Source organism: Eptesicus fuscus, chromosome 2, assembly GCF_027574615.1.
Source record: "Eptesicus fuscus isolate TK198812 chromosome 2, DD_ASM_mEF_20220401, whole genome shotgun sequence".
Taxonomy (NCBI): domain Eukaryota; kingdom Metazoa; phylum Chordata; class Mammalia; order Chiroptera; family Vespertilionidae; genus Eptesicus; species Eptesicus fuscus.
Window position 1 is genome coordinate 514,504 of NC_072474.1, and position 23,707 is coordinate 538,210.

Consider the following 23,707-nt stretch of genomic DNA (forward strand, 5'->3'; position numbering starts at 1 on the left):
TCTACTCCACAGGAAAGGTCTCAGGGTGATGACCTTGGAACCTTTTCTCGTCTCTCTCTCTCTACAGGTTGGCTGAGGGAAAAGGAGGACGCTCCTTCTTCCCTCCCCAACTTTCCGGTGTCCCTTCCCTCCAGTCATGGGGATCTCTCAGTCCAACCCCCTTGAAAAACACACACCCTTAGGGTGTCTCCTAGCCAATCTCTCGACTCTTGGTCTTTCTGGCTACTGCCTGGCCACAGTAGTGGCCTGAAAATGGCACTTTCGATTCCAATATCCTCCGAGACCTAGAAAATTTTGCTACTGGATAATTTTGCCCCAGGGAAGCCTCAGAGATCCCTACGAACAGGCTTTCTCCCCTCCCCCCACCCCGCCACTCTCACCCCTTGCTTTACTCCTCATGTTCCACTCATCAGATCCTCCCCTCAAAGTCCTCTTTGCCCTCTCAAACCGGTCCTCAGCCCCTTTTTCTGTCTTCTGACTCTTTCGACCCAGCCAATCATTCCTCTCCACCTAGCCCACCCCTGTCACCCCCTTACAACCCTGCCACGAAACCTGCACCCCACGCTCTACCATCTGAGAATTCTAACCTCCTGCCTTCCCCTGTGCACTCCGCCGAATCTCCAGCCCTGTGACCTCCAGCAACCGAATTCATAGGTGGCTGACCATTCCCTTCTCACTCTCTGACCTTTCTCAAATTGAAAAATGCCTCAGCTCTTTCTCTTCAGACTCTCTTAACCAGCAGCCGCCTTCTCCCCAGTCCCTGAGAGCCCAAATCCTGAGAACGTGAGCTCCAGAACAGCCTTTCCCATCTAACACTCATTCTCAGGCCACCCAAAGACTGCCTTCTGCAACAACCTCTTCTATTCCCGCGTCCATTCTACCCCTGAGGGAGGCAGCAGGAACTGAGGGCGTAGTCTGAGTCCACGTCCCATTCTCTATGTCCAGCCTCACAGATTGAGAGGCATCTCAGGTTTCTTTTTTCACTGACCTGACCACCTTTACTCCCCCAACATATGCTGCAAACTTCAAAAAATAGATACAGGTCCACAAACCCCTCAAAAAGACCTCGTTAACATGACCTTTAAGGTCTTTAATAATAGAGATGAGGAGACCCAAATCCAAAATCAAAAGTGAGATCAGGACAAGGCTGAAGCCCAGAAGGAGGCCTTCCAGCTCCTAGCCACCGCTCTCACGAACCCCAAACTGAGTGCCGGTCCTCCAACCGCGGGTAAGTCAGGGGCTCAGCCTCCTCCGGGCCCATGCTTCTAATGCAGCAAGGAAGGAACTGAGCCAAGTCCTGCTCAAACCCGAGACCGCCGCCTGGGCCCTGCCCAAGGTGCGGAAGGGAAGGCCACTGGAAATCAGACTGTAGTCTGGCTCCTCCAGTCTGGCCTCAGCCAGTCCAGCATGGCCACCCTCTGGATCCAGTTTGGAGCTCCCAAACCTTCTAGGACTGGCCACCGAAGAAGCTGCCCAGGCCCTGACAGGGCCCCACAGACTTACATCACCAGGACAGAGCCTCGGGGAACGACTGTGGTGGCAGGTAAGCCAATCTCCTTTTTAATTGACAGTAGGGCCACTTATTCTGCCCTCTTCGAATTCGCTGGAACCCTTGTCCCCTCCTCAGTCTCTATTATGGGGGTTGACGGATTAGTCTCACAGCCATTAGCCACCTCACCTCTACACTGCATCTTACTAAATTCCCCCATTCACTCTTTTCTCATTCTACCTCTAGTGCCTGGCCAGGGCCGCCTTGCATCCCCTCATAAAGCCCAGTTGTCCCAAACCACAGTCACCTACCTCAGTTTCACTCTCTCAACCCACAAGGCTGAGCCATTCCTTGGACTGTAAATGCCTTATCTCCTTACCTCCTCCATGACTGTCCCCTCCTCTGAACAAGAAATTTCCTCCTTTCTCAGGCTCACTGGGTACTTTCGCTCCAGGTTCACAACTTTAGTCTTCTTGCAAAGCTCCTCTATGACATGACATGGCGAAGGGACGCCCCTCACTGAGCCTTTAGATCCCAAGGCCAACATTCTCACCCCTTTAATGCTCTGAAAACTGCTCTGACCTCAGCACCTTCTCACCCTGCCCCCTCTCCCACTCCACTCTTCCCAAAGAACAACTTTCTTGACTGCACCAGCTAACAGTCCGGCTATTATCAGAAACTGAGATCATTATCTCTCCAACCTTAGCACGTTATCTCTAGGAAAAATGGGCAGTTTTAAAATCTAAGCAGCTAGAGGCCTGGGAACAGGCTGTGGGGCCTGCTCCCTCCTCCCCCTACCTTTTCTAAATATTTAAAAATAGCATACAATACTGAAACATTGATTGCTAGATATGTTTAGAAATACTTAATGGAAGGTCTGAGGCATGGTTATGCATTTTGAAGGACATAGAAAGAAGGTTTGGGGGCTAATTTGAAAGTGTGAAATTTGTGAAGGTTGTGTATGTGATGAGAAGGAAAAGAGAAATGTTGAAAGAAAGAAAGAAATTCTAAAGTTAACTATTTATAAGAATTGTAAAAGGGACATTTTACTCTGAGTTCTTGGCTTCAGTCTCCAAGCCTGGCAGGACAAGGTTGCTGGATACTTCTTAAGTTAAACCAGAATATTCACAGTGTCTAACCCAGGGGTCCTCAAACTTTTTAAACTGGGGCCCAGTTCACTGTCCCTCATACCGTTGGAGGGCCGGACTATAGATTAAAAAAAACTATGAACAAATTCCTATGCACACTGCACATATCTTATTTTGAAGTAAAAAAACAAAACGGCAAAAACACCCGCATGTGGCCCGCGGGCCGTAGTTTGAGGACGCCTGGTCTAACCTCTTATCCAACCATCCAGGTCCTTGGCTTCCATTACTCCTTTCCTTCCTTTTCCCTCCCACTTTCACTGCAAACAATCTTAACCACTCATCTGTCACCCCTTATTGGTAGTGCCATGGCGACTACCCTCTCAGCTTGGAGTGAGGAAGTAGGAAAAAGGAATCTCATACCCTTTAGTCCACCTCTTCTCTTTATATCTATCAGCTTGTCTCTGTGATCAGGGATTTTTCTACTTCTGTGGGGAAAACACATATATCTGTCTCCCCATCAGCTGGACAAGAACCTGTACTCTCATTTATCTCTCACCCAATGTAGATGCAGCCCCAATAATCAGTCTTTACCTGTCCCCATAACCCATCATATCTGACACAAAAGAGCGTCCAGATAATCCCTCTCCTCCTAAACCTCGGCATCTCAGCAGGGGTTGGAACTGCCACAGGGAGCTTAACCACTGCTCTACCCATACTTTGAAACTCTGAATCAGGACCTACAAGAAACCTCTGGATGCCCAGCAAGGGGCAAAACTGGGAAAACAAGAACCTCACCCCCAGGGTAACCTATTCTCCCATTTCATATCACTAGTGAGGCAACTGAGACTCCTATTCTTTTCCACCCTAAAAATAACATCTAGGTCTCAGTTGTATTTCAGCTCCAGGCCCAGAAAAGCAGCAAAACCAGCCAAGTGATGCTGTGGCAGCCTCAGAACCAGCTTTTACCTCCCAAGTGACTCAACAGGATCGCTCTCGAGACTTCACCAACCAGTCTCTTGGGGAAATCATTCTGCTGCACCCCTTGTCCTTAGCAGCAGTAGCCTTACAGAACCAATGCACTTTAGATCCCTTGACAGCAGAAAAAGGGGGTACCTGTGTCTTTCTTGGAGAAGAATGCTGCTACTTTGTAAATGAATCAGGAATTGTCAAAGATCACATTAAATCCCTCCAGGACAGGATTAACCAAAGACGACATAACCAGCTAGAAGGGGGGTATGCCATCTTTGGCTCACTTACCCCATGGCTCCTCCCACTATTAGGCCCTCTGGTATTTATTCTTTTAATTTTGCTCTTTGGCCCCTATTTCATGTGCTGTTTTTTGCAGAACAGAATGCAGGTGTTCGCCAACCAGAAGGTGGGAGAGATCTATCTGGCCTTGAATTCAGAAGCTAGAGACACCTATGTCACCAGAATCCTTGAGACCCCGGGTAGATGCCCCTGATGACATCCCCTCTCAGCAGGAAGTAGCTACGGAAGACAGACCTTCACGCCCTGACCTTGCCCAGACTCTCAATTTTTTAAAATATTACCAAAAGTCTGGAATGATAGATCCTCTCTTCCCCAGCTGATGGACAGAGTATGACGTAACCTGCACCTGCGGCCTGGACATTCCTGAGCACCTAAGGTTATATGGACTATACATTGAACCACCAATTAGCACCTGCCAAATACCTAAGCTCTTCATTCTTATGTACCTAAGTGCCTAATCATGTGCCTTATATGAAACCACCAATCGATGCGTGCCGAGTACCCTAAGCCCCATCGCTTCCCATTCCTCCCCTCAAAAGGCATGTTCACCTCTGCTCGTGTTGCTGATCTCCCCTTGCGAGACAGCCCGCAGGGTCCTTCTCCTCTAATAAAGCTTGTTGTCCTGGTTTTTCGGCCTCTCTCTCATTCTTTCAGAGCTTGTTCATTTTTCTTTATTCTCAGGTATCTCTTTTCTTCCTTCTGCATCATTTCTTGATTCCTTTCTTCAATATCACTAGTTCTTTCCTCTACCTGGTTGGTTCTGTTTTTCTATGTTCAACAGCTTACTCTTTTTAAAAAATTTAATAAATCTTTATTGTTAAGATTATTACAATTGTTTCTCTTTTTTCCCCCATAGCTCCCCTCCACCTGGTTCCCACCCCCTCTCTGCCCTTACCGACCCCCTCCCACTGTCCTCATCCATAGGTGTACAATTTTTGTCCAGTCTCTTCCTGCACCCCCACACCCCTTTCCCCCCGAGAATTGTCAGTCCACTCCCTTTCTATGCCCCTGATTCTATTATATTCACCAGTTTATTCTGTTCATCAGATTTTTTTATTCACTTGATTTTTAGATTCACTTGTTGATAGATATGTATTCGTTGTTCATAATTTTTATCTTTACTTTTTTCTTCTTCCTCTTCTTAAAGAATACCTTTCAGTATTTCATATATTACTGGTTTGGTGGTGATGGACTCCTTTAGCTTTTTCTTATCTTTGAAGCTCTTTATCTGACCTTCAATTCTAAATGATAGCTTTGCTGGGTAGAGTAATCTTGGCTGTAGGTTCCTGCTATTCATCACTTTGAATATTTCTTGCCACTCCCTTCTGGCCTGCATAGTTTCTGTTGAGAAATCAGCTGACAGTCGTATGGGTGCTCCTTTGTAGGTAACTAACTGTTTTTCTCTTGCTGCTTTTAATATTCTCTCTTTGTCTTTTGCTCTTTGCATTTTAATTATGATGTGTCTTGGTGTGGTCCTCTTTGGGTTCCTTTTGTTTAGGGTTCTGTGCACTTCCTGGACTTGTAAGTCTATTTTCTTTCACCAGGTGGGGGAAGTTTTCGGTCATTATTTCTTCAAATAGGTTTTCAGTATCTTGCTCTCTCTCTTCTTCTGGCACCCCCATAATTCTGACGTTGGTACGCTTGAAGTTGTCCCAGAGGCTCCTTACACTATCTTCATATTTTTGGGTTCTTTTTTCTTTTTGCCTTTCTGGTTGAGTGTTTTTTGCTTCTTTGTATTTCAAATCTTTTACTTGATTCTTGCAATCCTCTAGTCTGCTATTAGATCTCTGTATAATATTTTTTATTTCAGTCAGTGTATGTTTAATTTCTTGTTGGTCCTTTTTCATATCCTCAAGGGTCTCACTAAATTTATTGTCCTTTTCTAGAAAATTCTTGAAAAACCTTATAACTGCGGTTTTGAACTCTATATCCAGTTGCTTGTTTTCCTCCATTTCTTTTGTTTGTGATCTGTTTCTTTGTCTCTGCATTTTGGCTGTTTCCCTGAGTTGGTAGGGTAGCTTTGTGTGCTAGGTGTCCTATAGGGCCCAGTGGCTCAGCCTCCCCAGTTACCTGAGGTGGACACTCTTGATGCAACCCTTTGTGGGCTGTGTGCACAGTCTTGTTGTAGTTAAGCCTTGATTGTTGTTGGTATCACTGGGAGGAATTGACCTCCAGGCCAATTGGCTGTGAGGATCAGCTGTGTCTATGCTGGGAGAACTTCTATGCTGGAGACACCCTTATGAGACAGGACTTGCAAAAGCCTCTGTGCTCAGCTTGGATGGGGCGGAGTCTCAGGGCGGTGCAGACAGCATTGGTTTCCCGTCAGCCCTGCCCTAATAGGCCCCTGTGTCTCAGTGTCCCGTGGTAATCACTTCAAGCACCTCTAAGAGAAATTCGCCCTCGAGTTCCACCCACTGCCAGACAGTCCAGTTTCACTCTGAATGAGTCTGGGTCCCCAGAGTCTCACCCGGAACTGAGTTCAGCGCAGTCAGGAGCTTTTGTCTCCCTCCCGATTGAGAAAGTCAGTCGCGCACTCAGTTGCCAGTCCTCCCCGCGTGCGTGTCTCAGTACCTCTGCCTCCCGCAGCTCCTCTGAGTCTCAATGTGCTTTTCTCTTTCCTTCTAGTTGTAGAAATTCCACTCAGCCAGCCTTCCTGTGGTTCTGGATGATGTCCGTTTTGTCTTTTAGTTGTTTGAAATTGTTGTGCAAGGCAGCAGTTTAGGTGTTTACCTATGCCGCCATCTTGGTTTCTCCAGCTTACTCTTGATCTCCTTAATTGCCTGCTTCATTTCCAGGAGTTCTGATATATTCATTTTTAAAGTTTTATTTCCTTTGAGAAATACTTATTTTGTTAATTGATTTGTTTTCTGAGTGCACCTAATTGTCAGTCATATCTCACTGAGTATTTTCAGAACTGAAATCTTGCAATCTCTGTCATTTATATCACACAATTCCATGCATTCCAGCCTACTTTCTGGGGATTTTTCATTTTCCTTTTGGTCATCATCATTACCCTGGTTGTTCATGGCATTTGCTGTCCTTTGTTTTCCCATTTATCTCTAAAGAGGTCTTTCTATTCAGTTCCAGTAGATGGTGCTGAATCGCAAGATTTTTACCTCTGTGGTCTCACAGTTTTAAGATTTGGTGGCTTCCCTAGGACAGTACTGCCTCTGGTGCTCAGGGATGGGGTTTGTTTTCACTCACTGTAATGGAGACCCCTGATCTCCGGGGATTTAGCCCAAACACCCCTCCTGAGGTTCAATCATGGAGGGAAACAGGGATTCTACTGCAATAACTCGTGGTTTACAGATAATATACTCCTGGAGCCAACTCTAAGCGCAATGGGAGGCGAGTTTGGGGAATCTAATCAGCGGCAGGGCTCTGTGATTTACTTTCTTTGTCTGAAAGACCACCTCCAGACCCAGTAGTGGGGAGCTGTTAGGCAGCACCCAGTGCTCTGTAGGGCAGATGTCTGCTGACTACTCACCCTATTCACAGGGCGCCCATGATACAGACACTGCAGTCTCTGGTTGCTTGCCTGCAGGACCTCGCAACTCAGACAGACAATGTCCTCTCCTGCTCTGGCAGCTCACAGCTTGCAGCTAGCAGATTGCCCTGCCAATCTGCTGGGCTGCCCCCACAGTTCTCGGTTCCTCCCGGCTGAAAGAGGGAAGTGCCTGCTACTGAATCTGGCCTTCTCCCCTTTCCGTACCTGGGCTGTGAGTTCCAAGCTGTGCAGACGCATGTCCTAGTTTCCCTCCCTTCTTGTCTCCTAGCTTATCCCAGGAAGCCCACCTTAGGTGTTTCAGTATGCTGGTCTCTCAGGTGTGCATCTGTGTTGAGCAGGGACTTCTTTTTTGAATTATAGATGGTTAACTTATTGAAATGTCAGGGGGAGAGGAAAAGACATGCCCTTATGCCACCATTCCTCTGACGTCATTCTTTCTATTGGTTTTGATTGTAGTAATTCTTTCATTGTTGTTCAGATATAAATATTTTTTTCATTTCCATTGTGGTTTCCTTTTCACCCATGAATTTTAGGGAAATTTTTTAAGGTTTTTAAAAGTATAATAAAGTTTTAAATTATTTTCTTTTTATAGAATTCTAATTTAATTTCATTGTGGCAGGAAACAGGGGCTGATTGATAGTCTTGAAATTTATTGAAACATCCTACATATATTTTAAAATAAATTTTTATTGATTTCAGAGAGGAAGGGAGAGAGAGAGATAGAGCTGCCTCTGCACACCCCCTACTGGGAATTGAGCCTGCAACCCAGCATGTGTCCTTGACTGGAATCAAACCGGGGACCCATCAGTCTGCAGGCCAATGCTCTATCCAGTTAGCCAAACCAGCTATGGCTCAATGGCTATATATTCTTAAATATTTTTTTCAATTACAGCTGACATACAATATAATATTAATTTCAAGTGTACAACATAGTGTTTAGACATTTATATACTTATGAAGTGATCACCCTAATAAGCCTAGTACCCATCTGACACCACACATAGTTATTATAATACTAGAGGCCCAGTGCATGAAATTCATGCATGGGGGGGGGTGTCCCTCAGCCCAGCCTGCACCCTTTCCAACCTGGGACCCCCTCAAGGGATGTCTGACTGCCCATTTAGGCCCGGACATCCCTCTCATAATCCAGGACTGCTGGCTCCCAACCACTCACCTGCTGGCCTGCCTGATTGCCCCTAACCGCTTCTGCCTGTCAGCCTGATCACCCCTAACCACTCCCCTGCCAGCCTGATCAACGCCTAATTGCCCTCCCCTGCCAACCTGGTCGTCCCCCAACTGCCTTCCCCTGCAGGCCTGGTCCCCCCCCAACTGCCCTCCCCTGCAGGCCTCGTCCCCCCCAACTGCCCTCCCCTGCCAGTCATCTTCTGGTGGCCATCTTGTGTGCACATGGGGGCAGCCATCTTGTGTGTTGGAGTGATAGTCAATTTGCATATTACCTCTTTATTATTTAGGATTATTGACTATATTTCCTATGACAATAACTATATTTTTTATTCCCATGATTTCTAATTGGTTCTTTTTCATTTAATTGTGTTCTTGTTTTATTTCTATCTATTTTTTGTTTCATAGTGTTTGGCCTTTTTTTGTAATCCATAATTACATCATATCTCTGTGTGTCCTAGAAGTACTTAAAGTCTTTATTATATTACAAATCAGACAATCTGAAATGAATTTATATTCTGATTGTTGACTTTGAGTTTTTATCTGAAAATTTTTTTACATGTTTGGAATTCCTGTTTGTAAGCACAACATTTTTTGTTATTGCCTTTTTTTGTTTGTTTCCTTTTCTACCTCTCTGCTCATTCCATCAGTAGTTTGGAGGTTTCCTTACTTTAGCCAAAGGCCCTAGTCCAGGGTCAGGTCTCATAATATGGTATTTCAGATTTCCTGTTGCTATGCTATCAGGGAAGGCCACTGACCCAGCTAATGAATAAATGGGTTGCTTGTTTCTGTTTACTGCTTTGGGTCTGTGGTTCCAAATAACCCCAGTCAGTGCTTAGCAGTAGTTTTTGTTTATTTCTTTTCATAAGTCCTTAGCTTGAGCTACAGCTGGCTCTAGTCCATGTCTTGAGAAGCACTGATAGTCCTTTTCACTCCACAAGAGTTGTCTTCCTTTTCATTTCTGCTTACTTTTCAACTTACAGCCCTTTAAATCTATGGCTTAACTCAAATCAAAGCCTTGGTCAGTGAAACTGCTTGTCTTGTTTTGACTTGAGTTAATATAATCTCTCTTCCCACCCCTTCACCTATCATGCAATATGTTTGGAGCAGAGGGGATGTATCAAAGGGTCATTTACTGAGCTATCTTATTGAAAATCCACTTAGGCTTTTAAAGGCATTCTCTACAAGCAAAGAAAGAGAGAATGAAGAAAATAAAGAGCATTCAGTTTTTAAAGGAGCAATGAAAGGTTGTCTCTGCTCATACGGCCATTCTCTGTTAGCAAAGTTGATCCTTAGTTATAATCACTGCCTATTTTCCCCTAATAGCCAGAATCTTTATCATTACTTTTTTATTATCTAGCATCTTCCACTCTTAGACCTGCTTCCTTCTCCTCACACCACTTAAAACTTCCCTTCCCTGAAGAGTAATCAGTACTCAGCTCCTTGTCAATTTAGTCATATAATTAAAGTATCCAAGCAATTTGAACTATAAAGCAAGCTTGTGAACCCAATGACTCCTTAATTATTCAACATGTGAGGTATACTTCATGTGTGAGTGGTGACGGGAGAAAGGGGAGTTAGACTTGACTAATGTTTATTCTTACAACCAGGCAAAGGTTTAGGAACAGACTGAAGAGCCTCTGAAATGAGGCCACTTGGAGTAAGGAGGCACCAGTCATTCTGCCCTGACTAAGATCACCTGCTATGAGGAGGAGCCAAAATGGGGAGAAGGGTTTTATAAAGCAGAGTAAAAATGAGGTGTGTGCATATATATGTTTGTATGTGTGTCTCTGTGTGTGGGTGCACACATGCATGTGCTGCTAAACTCCTACCCTTAAAAATAAAAGCCCAATGGTATTAATCTATTGAGCTTCCAGTTACTATCTGGAAATGTTTAAGAATTACTGATTAGATTATAAGAACTGGGATTACAAGAACAATGTAATTACTCCATTTCTGTTTTGTTTGTTTTCTACAAAGGTTACTGGTGAATCTTTATTTAAACCAAAAGACCCAAGGGCTTATCTTTAAGAACAGCAAGGGGAGAGGCTGGGCACTGTAGTTAATTCCATTGCCAGGCTTGGGGACGAGAAGAATGGACCTCAATCAATAGAGTAGTAGTGGTAGCTACTAAAAAAATAAAGGAATCTTCTGCCTGGAATCTGGTCTGGTTCTGAAAGAGATATGTAGCCATCAAAAGATCTATGTGGCCCAGCTGGCATGGCTCAGTGGCTGAGTGTCCACCTATGAACCAGGAGATCACAGTTCAATTCCCAGTCAGGGCACATGCCCGGGTTGCGGGCTCGATCCCCAGTGTGGGGCATGAAGGAGGTAGCCAATCAATTATTTTCTCATCATTGATATTTCTATCTCTCTCTCCCTCTCCCTTCCTCTCTAAAATCAAATATATATATATATATATATATATATATATATATATATATATATATATATTTTTTTTTAAAGACCTATGTGATTTCCCTGGCCGGGTGGCTCAATCAGGCACATACCTAGATTTCGGGTCCAATCCTGGTCAGGGCAAATATGGGAGGTAACTAATTGATGTTTTTCACATCAATGTTTCTCTCTCTCTCTCTCTCTCTCTCTCTCTCTCTCTCTCTCTCCCCTTCATCTCTCTGAAATCAATAAAAAGCATATTCTCCGGTGAGAATTTAAAAAAAACTATGTGATTTCTGGAACCCCTCTGCCCCCACTTCCTTAATCTTACAGGATATATAAAACATGATAAAATCTTTCAACTTGGTCCACATATGACTCAGGCTGAAGAAAGACCTTAAGACCTTTAGTGTCATTCGGCTCAGTGAAACATATTTGATGATTAAGGAATCAAAAGATTCACAGGCTTGTAAAGGATCTAACAGAGGCTATGACTCTTTTCACAGAAAAGTGCAAACACACTTTTGTATAGAATTTCAGAGAGTTTGTATATGTCTGGTTAAGGTATCTTCCAGCTTAGGGAGAAGCAATGGGTTCATATAGTATGCTGTAAGGGTTTAAAATGTCCAATTCTTATAGGAAATGGGACCCCATGGATTCCCCCAGAATCCCCCCAGCACCTCCCAACACCTTTGGGCGATAGGTATCATCTCCATTGGTGTTCATTCCATTTCTGGTAACGATCTCCAGTTCAAACTGAACAATTTTGTCTAAGTACCTCCATCCATGCTCACAGCCACAAATAATGAGATTTTCAAACAGAATTAGATGACATTTTACTCCATTGCCCACTTTGGTCCATGAGACTACTGATGCCCAAAGAGATCTCTGATCCACACACTGCATCTATTGCTAATTTCTTTCATTCATGACCCTAAACACTGATGTTTTCTTATAGATTTTTTTTTCTTAATGAGATTTCATTACTTTCTTTTGATTATCATACATATTTTGGGTCTAACGCATACAAAGGACACTTCATCAGCTTTAATGCTGTCTCCTTCAGTAATATGGACATGATATTAAGAGAGATTTTTTTAGAGTCTACACAATCATTTCCAACTTAGTAACTTCTCCCCTATTTTTAAGACAAGCAGTGATTGAGTTTTCCTATCACCATCACATTTCTGCGTTTGGTAGTTCTGCATTTGATAGTTTTTCCTCTCCATCACTTGGAGATTCCATCTCAGACTTTGACTCTTCTTCTTCAGCAGGCGATACTGTAGTCACTGGACCAATCCCCAGCCTTGACCTCTCTGTGGGAATCACAGTGACATTTTGATCAAGGGGAGGAGATCTGAATGTTATGTAGTTGAGGAAGGAGATGATCCCTACGGGAAGAGAAGAATTTGAGGTGAATTACAATAGACACATGGTCTTTTGACTTTTAAAATTTGTACTCAACCTTTAAATGCTCAGTTCAAAGGACCTCTTTTCGGTGAAGCCAACCTTCCTCTCCCCCAGCAGAATTATTTTACAGTCCTGTGCTCTCATTCCATTATAGTATTTTCACATGGTTAGGACAAAGCTTGAACCTCCTGGAATCAAATCATAGTTCAACTACTTTCTGTGTGGTCATAGCAAGTCACTCAACCTGTCTATGCTCATTTAGTGGCAGGACAGGTTACTAATTCTAAGTTTTCAGTTTCATACCATACTGCCTCTTGATGTATAGATGCTCTAAATAGGAACAGTCAGTGCTTCTATTTTTCCTAGATTCCACCTCTCTTTCAAGAAGTGTATTCCCCTTCCATCCTTCTGGGATAAGGCAGGGGACTGACTCACCAGCAAATATGTATAAGAAGTCACTCCACCAATTAAGATAATAGGCCCATAGGAGGTCTGACTCCATGGCATCCCTGGTGTGCCAGTGAACCTGTGCCAGAAATAGGATGAGGCAGAAGAGCAAGCAGATGGCTAGGACCAGAAGAAAAGATGTCACAACCCATCAGTGTATTCAGTATGCCTTGACTACCACCCCCAACTCTTCTGCTTCCAGATGCTATTTGTATGGCAGGATCAAAATTTGGGGATTGACCAAGTGGGAGAGAAAAAAGGGCTTCTACCTCTCTCCTGGCATTTCACTGAAAGTGTGCTTTATACAATAAGTCAGGGCAGGTAGCTGGTAACTTGATGTAATATTGAAAAAGAGAAAAGGGACAAGAAAAAGAGGATGAAAACTCCATAGAGAAACTTTGTTCTCTTGACAATTTTACCCTGGCATCACCCTGCCAGTCTGTTTGTACCTGAGATGAAGCTGAGCATGGATACCTTCAGATCCAAGTTGGTGGTCATGCTTCCTCTTCTAGGGAGGCAAGAACTTAAGAGCCAGCCAAGACCAATGAGTATGGTGAGGACAGAGATTAGGAAGAAGGCCTTGGAATATTGGAGGTAATCTGCCAATGAGAAGTAGAAAGTAAAGGCTTGGTTACTTGGTTACTGAGAGATTCCTTCTCAGTGAGAAATCTCTCTCAAGAAAACCAGATAGAGTCTTCAAGAAGGAAGTGAGGACTAAGGAGATGAAACTAAACTTGCTATGTGCTCTATGCTATATGGCATCCAGAGAATTAATAAAGATCTTCTTGCTCAGCTCTTCAATGATACTATAATTAGAATGTTTTTACTATGAAAGCAAAGCCTTCATTTCACTAAAAATAATATACAAAAAGTTCTGGGCATGTTAACACATTAACTTAGATGTAAACTAGCTAATAAGAAGTATGACTTGCCCTAGCCAGTTTGGCTCAGTGCATAGAGTGTCAGCCTGAGGACTGAAGGGTCCCAGGTTTGATTCCAGTCAAGGGCACATGCCCAGGTTGCGGGCTAGATCCCCAGTGTGGGGTGTGCAGGAGGCAGCCAATCAATGACTCTCTCTCATCATCGATGTTTCTCTCTCCCTCTCTGAAATCAATTTTTAAAAATTTTTTTTAAAAAGAAGTATGACTTTAACATCACAAACAAAATTTTTTTCTTGTTCCCAATTCTAATTCTAAAAGTAATACATAATCAAAATAAGGATTGGGAAGACTATAAAAAGAAGGAAGAAAATGAGCCACAATCCCACGACCCAGAGGCAACCACTGTTAGTATTTTGTTTTATTTCTTTCTAGTATTTTTCTATCCTCTATACATAGTAGATATAATACTCGACATGTAATTTTTCCCTTAAGATTATATGGTAACAATTTTCCCAAATCACATTGTAAATATCATTTTAATGGCTACAAAATAGTATGTTGTACTTTGTTTAATGATAAACCATTGTTGGGGTTTGTTTCTATTTTTTTCTCTTTCAAATGTATCAGATATATATATAGGCCTTGTCAGCCTGTGATTACAAAATGAAGTCACGTCTACTTTAACTCCTATATTCTAATAATTTCATGCCCTCGGTTTACTGGATTGCAAGGACTTAACACCCCCAAAATATCTCCCTTTTTACCCTCTTGAAATTCCCTCAAGGTCCTATATCACCTTTGTTCAAAGAGAGGTCTGCTAAAGTTCTTTTGCTCCAAGGCCCTTACTCAAGTTCCACATATTCCTCTCCCCTCTTCTCTTGGCTCCAGATCTTTGTTCTCTTTGGCTCTGTCACTTCAAATAGGATGTTGGTAAGAGAGAAAGGAGCCATGCTAAACCTCACTTTTTGTTACCACATTCCTGATATGCAGCAGATCCTTCTTGACTTCGCAGCAATGTTTTAGGAAACAGAGGTTAGCCTTTCCAACCTGGGCCTGGCAGAATGGCTCCTACAAAGAAGGTGAGAAAAAGGGCTGTTCTGCCATCAACAAGGTAGTGACCAAAGAATACACTACCAACATTCACAAGCACATCCTTGGAGTGGGTTTCAAGAAGCATGTCCCTCGGGGGCTCAAAGAAATCAGGAAATTTGCCAGGAAGGAGATGGGAACTCCAGACGTGTGCATTGACACCAGGCTCAACAAATCTGTCTGGGCCAAAGGAATAAGGAATGTCCTATACCATGTGGGGTGTGGTTGTCCAGAAAATGTATTGAGGATAAATATTCACCAAACAAGCTCTATAAGTTAGTTACCTATATACCTGCCCCATTTTCAAAAATCCACAGTTAATGTGTATGAGAACTAACTGTTGATTGTTAAATAAAGTTATAAAACTGCAAAAAAAAGAGAGAAAAGAAATAGAGGATAACTTACAATTGCAAGTTGATACCACAGAGCCGATGATTACTTCAACTTGCTTTGCAGGGTGCCTCTTTGTCTAGTGTCTTTCCAGTTTCAATGTAGTAGGGCCCAGTTCATCTCTTCCATTGAAAATTCTCTAAGCACTTCTATGCTTAAGAATTCCAATCCAGGAGAAACCAAGATGGTGACATAGGTAAGCACCTAAACTGCTGCCTCGCACAACAACTTCAAAACTACAACTAAAAGACAGAATGGACATCATCCAGAACCACAGGAAAGCTGGCTGAGTGGAAATTCTACAACTAGAAGGAAAGAGAAAAGCTCACGGAGAATCAGAGGAGCTGCAAAGGGCTGAGGTACGGAGACACGCGCACAGAGAGGAAGGGTGGCTGAGTACCTGGCTGGCTTTCTCTGGCGGGAGGGAGAAGGAAGCTCCAAACTACACTGAACTCCAGTTCCAACTGCACTGAACCCCAGTTCCGGGCGAGACCCTGTGGACCCAGGCTCATACGGGGGGAGTCTGGACTGTCAGGTAGAGAGAAAGGCACACGGAGACTCAGGGGAGCCGCGGATGGCAGGGATCTGGAGGCACGTGCACGAGTTCACGCAGAGAGGACTGACTGCTGAGGTTGCCACTGGCTTTCCCTAGTGGGAGAGAGTCAGAAGCTCCCCACTGCACTGAACCCCAGTTCTGACTGCACTGAACCCAAGTTCTGGGCGAGCCCTGGGGACCCAGGTTCTTACAGGGGTAATCTGGACTGTCAGGCAGAAACTCAGGGGAGCCGCAAAAGGCAGAGGTCTGGAAGCGCATGTGCAAGTGCACGCAGGGAGGACTGACTGCTGAGTGTGCCACTGGCTCTATCTAGCTGGAGGGAACTGGAAGCTCCTGACTGCGCTGAACTCCAGTTCTGGGCGAGAATCTGGGAATCCAGACTCATTCAGGGTGAAACTGGACTGTCTGGCAGCAGGCGAAACTCGAGGGTGGCTTTCTCTCAGAGGTGCTTGCAGCAATTACCGAGGGACACTGAGACCCAGGGGCCTCATAGGACAGGGCTTACAGGAAGCCAAGACTGTCTTCTCAGCCCTGAGACTCTGCCCCATCCAAGCTGAGCACAGAGGCTTTTTGCAATTTTGCAAGTCTTGTCTCATAAGGCTGTCTCCAGCACAGAAGTTCTCCCAGCATAGACACAGCTGATCCTCACAGCCAATTGGCCTGGAGGTCAATTCCTCCCAGTGATACCAACAACAATCAAGACTTAACTACAACAAGGCTGTATACACAGTCCACAAAGGGGTGCACCAAGAGTGTCCACCTCAGGAAACTGGGGAGGCTGAGCCACTGGGCCATAGAGGACACCTAGCACACAAAGCCACTCTATCAACTCAGGGAAGCAGCGAAAATGCGGAGACAAAGAAACAGATCACAAACAAAAGAAATGGAGGAAAACAAACAACTGGATATAGAGTTCAAAACCACGGTTATAAGGTTTTTCAAGAATTTCCTAGAAAAGGCCAATAAATTTAGCAAGACCCTCAAGGATATGAAAAAGGACCAACTAGAAATTAAACATACACTGACTGAAATAAAAAATATTATACAGAGACCCAACAGCAGACTAGAGGAACGCAAGAATCAAGTCAAAGATTTGAAAGACAAAGAAGCAAAAACACTCAACCAGAAAGGCAAAAAGAAAAAAGAATCCAAAAATATGAAGATAGTGTAAGAAGCCTCTGGGACAACTTCAAGTGTACCAACATCAGAATTATGGGGGTGCCAGAAGAAGAGAGAGAGCAAGATACTGAAAACCTATTTGAAGAAATAATGCCAGAAAACTTCCCCCACCTGCTGAAAGAAATAGACTTACAAGTCCAGGAAGCACACAGAACCCCAAACAAAAGGAACCCAAAGAGGACCACACCAAGACACATCATAATTAAAATGCCAAGAGCAAAAGACAAAGAGAGAATATTAAAAGCAGCAAGAGAAAAACAGTTAATTACCTACAAGGGAGCATCCATACAATTGTCAACTGATTTCTCAACAGAAACTATGCAGACCAGACGGGAGTGGCAAGAAATATTCAAAGTGATGAATAGCAAGAACCTACAACCAAGACTACTCTACCCAGCAAAGCTATCATTCAGAATTCAAGGTCAGATAAAGAGCTTCACAGATAAGAAAAAGCTAAAGGAGTTCATCACCACCAAACCAGTATTATATGAAATGCTGAAAGGTATTCTTTAAGAAGAGGAAGAAGAAAAAGGTAAAGATAAAAATTATGAACAACAAATACATATCTATCAACAAGTGAATCTAAAATTCAAGTGAATAAAAAAATCTGATGAACAGAATAAACTAGTGAATATAATAGAATCAGGGGCATAGAAAGAGAGTGGACTGACAATTCTCAGGGGGAAAGGAGTGTGGGGGGGTGCGGGAAGAGACTGGACAAAAATCGTACACCTATGGATGAGGACAGTGGGGGGGGAGATAAGGGCAGAGGGTGGGGTGGGAACTGGGTGGAGGGGAGCTATTGGGGTGGGGGGGAAGGAGAAACAATTGTAATAATCTGAACAATAAAGATTTATTAAATTAAAAAAAAAGAATTTCAATCCAGCTTGCAAGTGACCCAGAGACACAAAATTATGTACCAAGATTATCCCAGTCTAAGATCTGCCTCTAAATATTTTGTTTTCTAGAACTTATGATTTACCAACACCATCAATAATAGCTATTTATGTCCACGAAGAGACAACACACCCCTACTCACAGAAGTGAGTTGTTCTGCAAGTTAGCGACATTAAAACAATGACCCCAAAGCAGCACATTTTCTAAGAACTGGGTCACTTAGAATTAGCAGTCTATGTAGCCAGTGAGAACCACCAGCCCAGATTGATCTGCATAAAGCTCAGTGATAGGCATCTTTAGCCCACATCCTCCCCTGGGCCCTAGCAGCCCCCTGACTATAGTTAATTGTATCAAGGAAGGGGATCTGACCCATGTTGGACCAATTTGATTTTTATGGTTCAAAATTTGGATTTGGGATTGATTAATGCTAATTTTATATTTTGCTTGCTTCAACCAAGAATATATAAAGCTAGCCTAGAATATACTTTTTGGGCAGTTACACATTCCCAATAAATGAGAAAAAAAAGTAGAGATAAAACAAAGCATAAACAAAGATGAGTGACAAAGCAACTCTAGAGATAACAAGTGACTGGTGGGCTTGATCCCAGTCTCCTCTGAAATCCCCAAGGTCCAGCAAACTTCCTGCCTTTGAGTCTTCATAAATTAGTTACTCTTTAGCTTATGCTAGTTCAAACTGGTTCTGATATTTAAAATGCAAAAAGCACACTGTATAAAATATCCAGCCCAGCTCCTGTCTAAGATATGTTACAGTTCAGCCTTTCTTCTACCATGAGGGGAAGACTGTGCCTTCATGTTCTTCTTACAATCTTCTCTGTCTTAGCTCCTCATCTCCTGAAAACTACATAAACAAAATCACTCACAACTCCAAAGGAATAACTAAAGATTTAGTCATAGAACAGTCTAACTACTCAAAGGACTCAAGTCTACTAGTCATAGCCATACACAACAAATTACCTAATCAAACGAAACACTTACATCCAGAGTTTAAAATAACTGCATTAGTTATTTTTAAAACTCATTTAACAAAACAAAACAAAGGTCCCAAAGCTGAATGTAAACCTCAACCTCCTGTAAGACCAAAACCTATTTCAGTTTTTAAATAACAGTTTTCACAGCAGCTTACCCATCAAAGTTTCAAAAATCTTAGAACCTAAGTTACAAAAGGCCCTACTTGTACATGACAGTAAGAAGCCTTGGTCCAGGGAGAAAGAAATGCTCTGGATACAAGGAACACCATTTAGGTCACCCGTATCCAAACATTCCTGAAGCTTTCATTAATGATATGCTGTGATGTGGACTTTGGTTACAGGAATAACAAGGCAAGCCTCTCAGTTTACTGCAGGCAATGAAGCTAATACCCTTGGAAGAGAGGGAATGTCACTTTTAATTTGAAGAGAAAGAATTCAAAATATTTTTAAAACTTGGTAGGATCCTTGCTGATGTTCAAAGCTACCAAGTCTGGAAGGGACACTGCCCAACCAAAAAACAGTAGCGTGTCTCGGTGAATTGAAAACTCTCACCATTTGGCGGTTTGTAACTGATGGGCAGGATCTCTTTCTACTGTTGTGAAAGTAACCCTTTGCTGGGAGGTTTTAGAAAGTGAGACAGGCAGGATTATAAACCACCTGCTCTTATGAACAAATAGGCTCGGTTAACAGTAAATGTTATTTTCCTTTATAGCTATTGACTCCCTGAAAGGAAGCAGTGGGGAGGCCAAAGTGTCATTAGAAGAAAGAAGCAGAAGAGAGAAGCCAGCACCTGCTATTCAGAGATTCCAAAGAGATTTGGTAGTGGACTCGCTCACCACACCCTACGTCCTTCAGCAAAAATCAAAGCCAGGCTAGAGATGCAGTGTTCCAAAAAAGTCTAGCCCTTTTAACTATAAAGGAGCCCAAGCATGTCACACTCAAAGGCTAACACTTGCCAAATAAATAGGGTTTAAGTTTATGTGGCCGCAAAAAAACAAAAGCTTCAATTTTCATAGAAACATAGGTTTATTTCGATAGAGGCATGCTGGATACAAACAGCTGAAATAAATGAGTAATCATTAACATAAAATAATAGAACATTTTAATAAAAATTATTTTTTCTTGAACATTAACTTACCAGACATTGAATAACTGCACAAATTAATAAGCGTAACACAAATAAACCTATTTTTCTTGTTCTCCGAAAGCGAAATATTTCTTGTTGCACACACCAAACAAATCAGTACAAGACTAATGACATGGCAATCAGCTGCTAAAATATTGACTGCCAGTATTAGTGGAGAGAAATGGCGTGCCTGCATGTAAGGTGCTTAAGGGAAATGAATGCAACACGATTATAGTAATCAGTCATTAGCAAACGTTGTAGTTCATTATTAGTAACTATGTATAACAGGATATTGTAAAAATTAAGTTATGAAATTTTTATTAAAATGTTTCTTACATACCGTTATATTAGCTGGGCTGCAAAAATATTTGTTGTGGGCCACGAATCTGATATGCTTGAGCTAGACTGATTGGGGATGTGGGGTGTGGATATTGAAGATGAAGATGATATTGCTGGAGACAAGCTGGGGAATTAGCCCACTTATTTAGCCAAATCGAAACCTCCACATTACTGCCATTGTCCCTCATCCCAAGCATACAAGGCCAAGACAACACTTCCCCAGACTCAGAGGAAATGCACACAGGAAGTGGTTTTGAAAAGATCCTGGACGGAGGATCTGACACCCTGGAGAGGAAGCTGTGAACTCTGCTTAGTATTTGGGTTCTCTGGTGACCCAGTTAGGAGCACCAGAATAAAACTTCCCCCACAACTTGGGGATGTTTTTTGTGTGGCAATTCCTGAGCCCACACACATTCTTGAGCCCACGTGAGACAGTCCCAGAAATGACTGGGGATACCATGGGAGTGGGGACTAAATTCTTGCAATCCAGTAAATAAAAGTTTAAAGTTCTTGAATTTGGATAATAATGTATTAGGGCAATAATAACATATTGTCACAGGCTGATGTGTGGCAATTCCTAGGGCTCTGGGTCTAAGAATGTCTTCATCAAAAGCTTGGACATACAGATTACATTTTGGGAATTCCTTTTGAGAACTGTGTTACAGACTGAACCTAGAATTAGGACTAGTTAACACTGGAAATAGGGAGGGTGGTTACTTGTAATTGTGTACATAGAGAGCCCAGTTGACTTTATCTAAACTGTTAATATTTGGACTTAGGTGAATTCAAGGCTCTGAAAATTGAACCTTTTACTATTTTAGGTGACAAAATATCAAGATTCTGATTCATTAAAAATCCTATGTAATAAAAGGCTAATATGCAAAATTTCTCCTTGGGTGGGAGTTAGATGTGCACTGACCACTGGGGGGCAATGTGGAACATGGTGGGTGTCAGCGATGAGGCACTGGCAGCCGGCAGCAGTGGAGGCACTGCCAGCCCTGATGGGCCCCAATGAGAGCGGGACTACTGTGGGATGGTGGAGCAGGTGAGCAGGCGGCGCCAGGCCAAGGCGGGTGCGAGTGGGGGCCCCAACCACCCCACCGGTCCCTCCACAGGTCAGCCCTGATCACCAGCCAGCCCTAGGGACCCTACCTGTGCATGAATTTCATGCACTGGGCCTCTAGTTTAAATAATAATCTAAAGTCCTGAGTTTTAATCTGGGAACACAGTTACATAAATATAATTGCAACTTAATTTTTATGCCTAAATATCTTTTACTCCATTTTTCTAGAAATGGAATTAGTGAGTGTAAATCTATGGATACATCTAATCGTATTATTTTGGTTATACCCATTTACATGGTTCACAGTGAGTGTGAAAGTGTGAAGTATTGTATTTTACCTTTTTTAAATATTAGAGAGAGAGAGAGAGAGAGAGAGAGAGAGATCTATGTGAGAGAGAAACATTGAAACATCGATTGGTTGCTTCCCCAAAGTGCTCCCACTCAGGATCAAACTCACAACCTGGTAGGTATGTGCCCTGACCGGGAATCAAACCTGCCACCTCTCGGTGTACAGAGTGATGATCCAACAAACTGGGCCACAGTGGCCAGGGCTGTATTTTACTATTTAAATATCTCATTGTCCATTTGATTTGCCTTTCTTTAATGATTCATTAAGGTTAAAATATTTTTTCTATATTTATTAGACATACTTTGTACTTTCTGTTTTGTGAATTGTTTGTTTACAGAAAATTTATTTATTTGGGTATTTATCTTTTTTTAATAACGATTTTATATTTTTTAATATATTGAGGCCATTAATCTACTATCTTTCATACTTAGTACAAATATATTTCTAGTTTTTTAGTTGAAGATGCAGCTGGATTGTCTGCCTGCCTTTGATTTTAGTTTCCTCCCAAGGTCTTCTCCTTAGTTTTAAATGCCCGAGCCCATGGCTAGGTAACTTATGCTCCTCCTCAGGGCTGGGCCTAGGTGCACCCCCAGTCCCAGCATTTGGGGCCTCTCCTTCCCTGAGGAGAAATAAATGCTTTACACATGCATGTTTTCTTTCACAATACCTGTTTCTTTATGGGTAAACTAGTAGTGTAGTTATGTCTTTCCTCTAAGTCTTGGTTCTGATTGGAAAACTTTTAGCCCTAGAAGTTTATTTTAAAATATTTTATGTTGCATTTTCAGATTTACTTAAATTCATATAAAATTTGACATTAATAATGTACTCTAAATAGCTGGCATTTGTTATACTACATATCTGACATGAATTTAAGTTCTCTTCTACTCTTAGCAGAAAAACAAGTTGACTTTGAATGTTAAATCTGACGAAGTTTGAGACACTTTTCATTACCTCCCAGCTACAGGCAATCACTTCTCTTCTATTTATACAAGCCACATTAGAATACCAATCACAGTGACATCGCGTAAAATACAAAAGGATTCTTCCCAGAGAGTACCAACTCATTATTTGGGAGAGGAAACAGCCTGCAATAGGGAGAAAGGCTACACTGAGGCTATCAAAGAAAAGGATGGCTGTATCCACAATTTGGTGAGATCCACGCTAGACTGAGAGATGTGAGAGCCAAAAGATCTGGGAGAAAGAAAGATGAAGGCGACTGTGGCAGAAAGCTCTGAAACTGTGGGGCCTGTGGCATTTAATTTAGTGGCACTCACAGGGTGGCTTTGGTGTGTGGCTCCAGCACAGCTCATGGTGGCATGAGGTCCAGAGTCCTGCGTAGAGCTCAAGGCCATTCTTGATCACCAGGAACTGCACCCAGTTCAGTGGGGACACGCAGATCAGCATTAGGAGGCTAAAACCACAGAGGCTGCCACAGAACATTCGGATGTAGGTGTGTGTCTGATCCACATGCTGCTGCCGCCTCTGGGGTGGCATGGAGGCACTCGGATGTTTGTTGGTGGGGAGGGTAGGCTACAAGGATGAGGGAAATATTGCCTACCCAAAAAGATCACTTTTGATCCCCAGGGTTGCCTACTCTTCTCTACCTTGAATATTCCCATGTGGGTTTGATTTGTGGATATCTATCCCTACCCCTTCTATAAAAAGGGTGATCTTTTCTCTGTCCTTAGGATACTCTGTCTAGGTCCACCTTTAAGAAAGTCCTCTTCCTCCCATCTGACCTGTAATTAGGTACCTCCTCACCCTTTGGTATTTCCGGTTCCCCTTAAGTTTGGGGACTTCAGGACTGTAGAAGGTCAACACTAAATGTTCCCTCCTCTCCATCTTGGCAGCGAGATCACTTTCTAACTGCCACGGAATTTGTCTTAGCACCTCTGCACACATGCTGGCAGAATCAGAAGGGGCCAGAGCCCATGGCACATGTCCCATGTATGTATGATGCTCCCCACCCTCCCTCCTTTGACTCCTCCCAACACCTTTATTAAATAAATCCACAAATATTTTGTCCGCAGTTACTTTGTGTCAGGCTTTGTGTTTAGTC

The 23,707-nt window shown here is 42.9% G+C and overlaps 1 protein-coding gene across 1 annotated transcript; it reads right to left on the bottom strand.

Annotated features, from left to right (window-relative positions):
* Nucleotides 1–11,717: 11,717 nt before the first annotated feature.
* On the bottom strand, nucleotides 11,718–23,490 carry TMEM202 (transmembrane protein 202). Its single transcript, XM_008151391.2, has 5 exons — nucleotides 23,410–23,490; nucleotides 22,923–23,178; nucleotides 13,240–13,389; nucleotides 12,779–12,910; nucleotides 11,718–12,324 (listed from the first exon to the last, which is right to left on the bottom strand). Exons 1-5 carry the CDS (start codon nucleotides 23,488–23,490, stop codon nucleotides 12,113–12,115), a joined length of 831 nt encoding a protein of 276 aa, XP_008149613.1. The 3' UTR covers nucleotides 11,718–12,112.
* Between the last annotated feature and the right edge of the window lie 217 nt (nucleotides 23,491–23,707).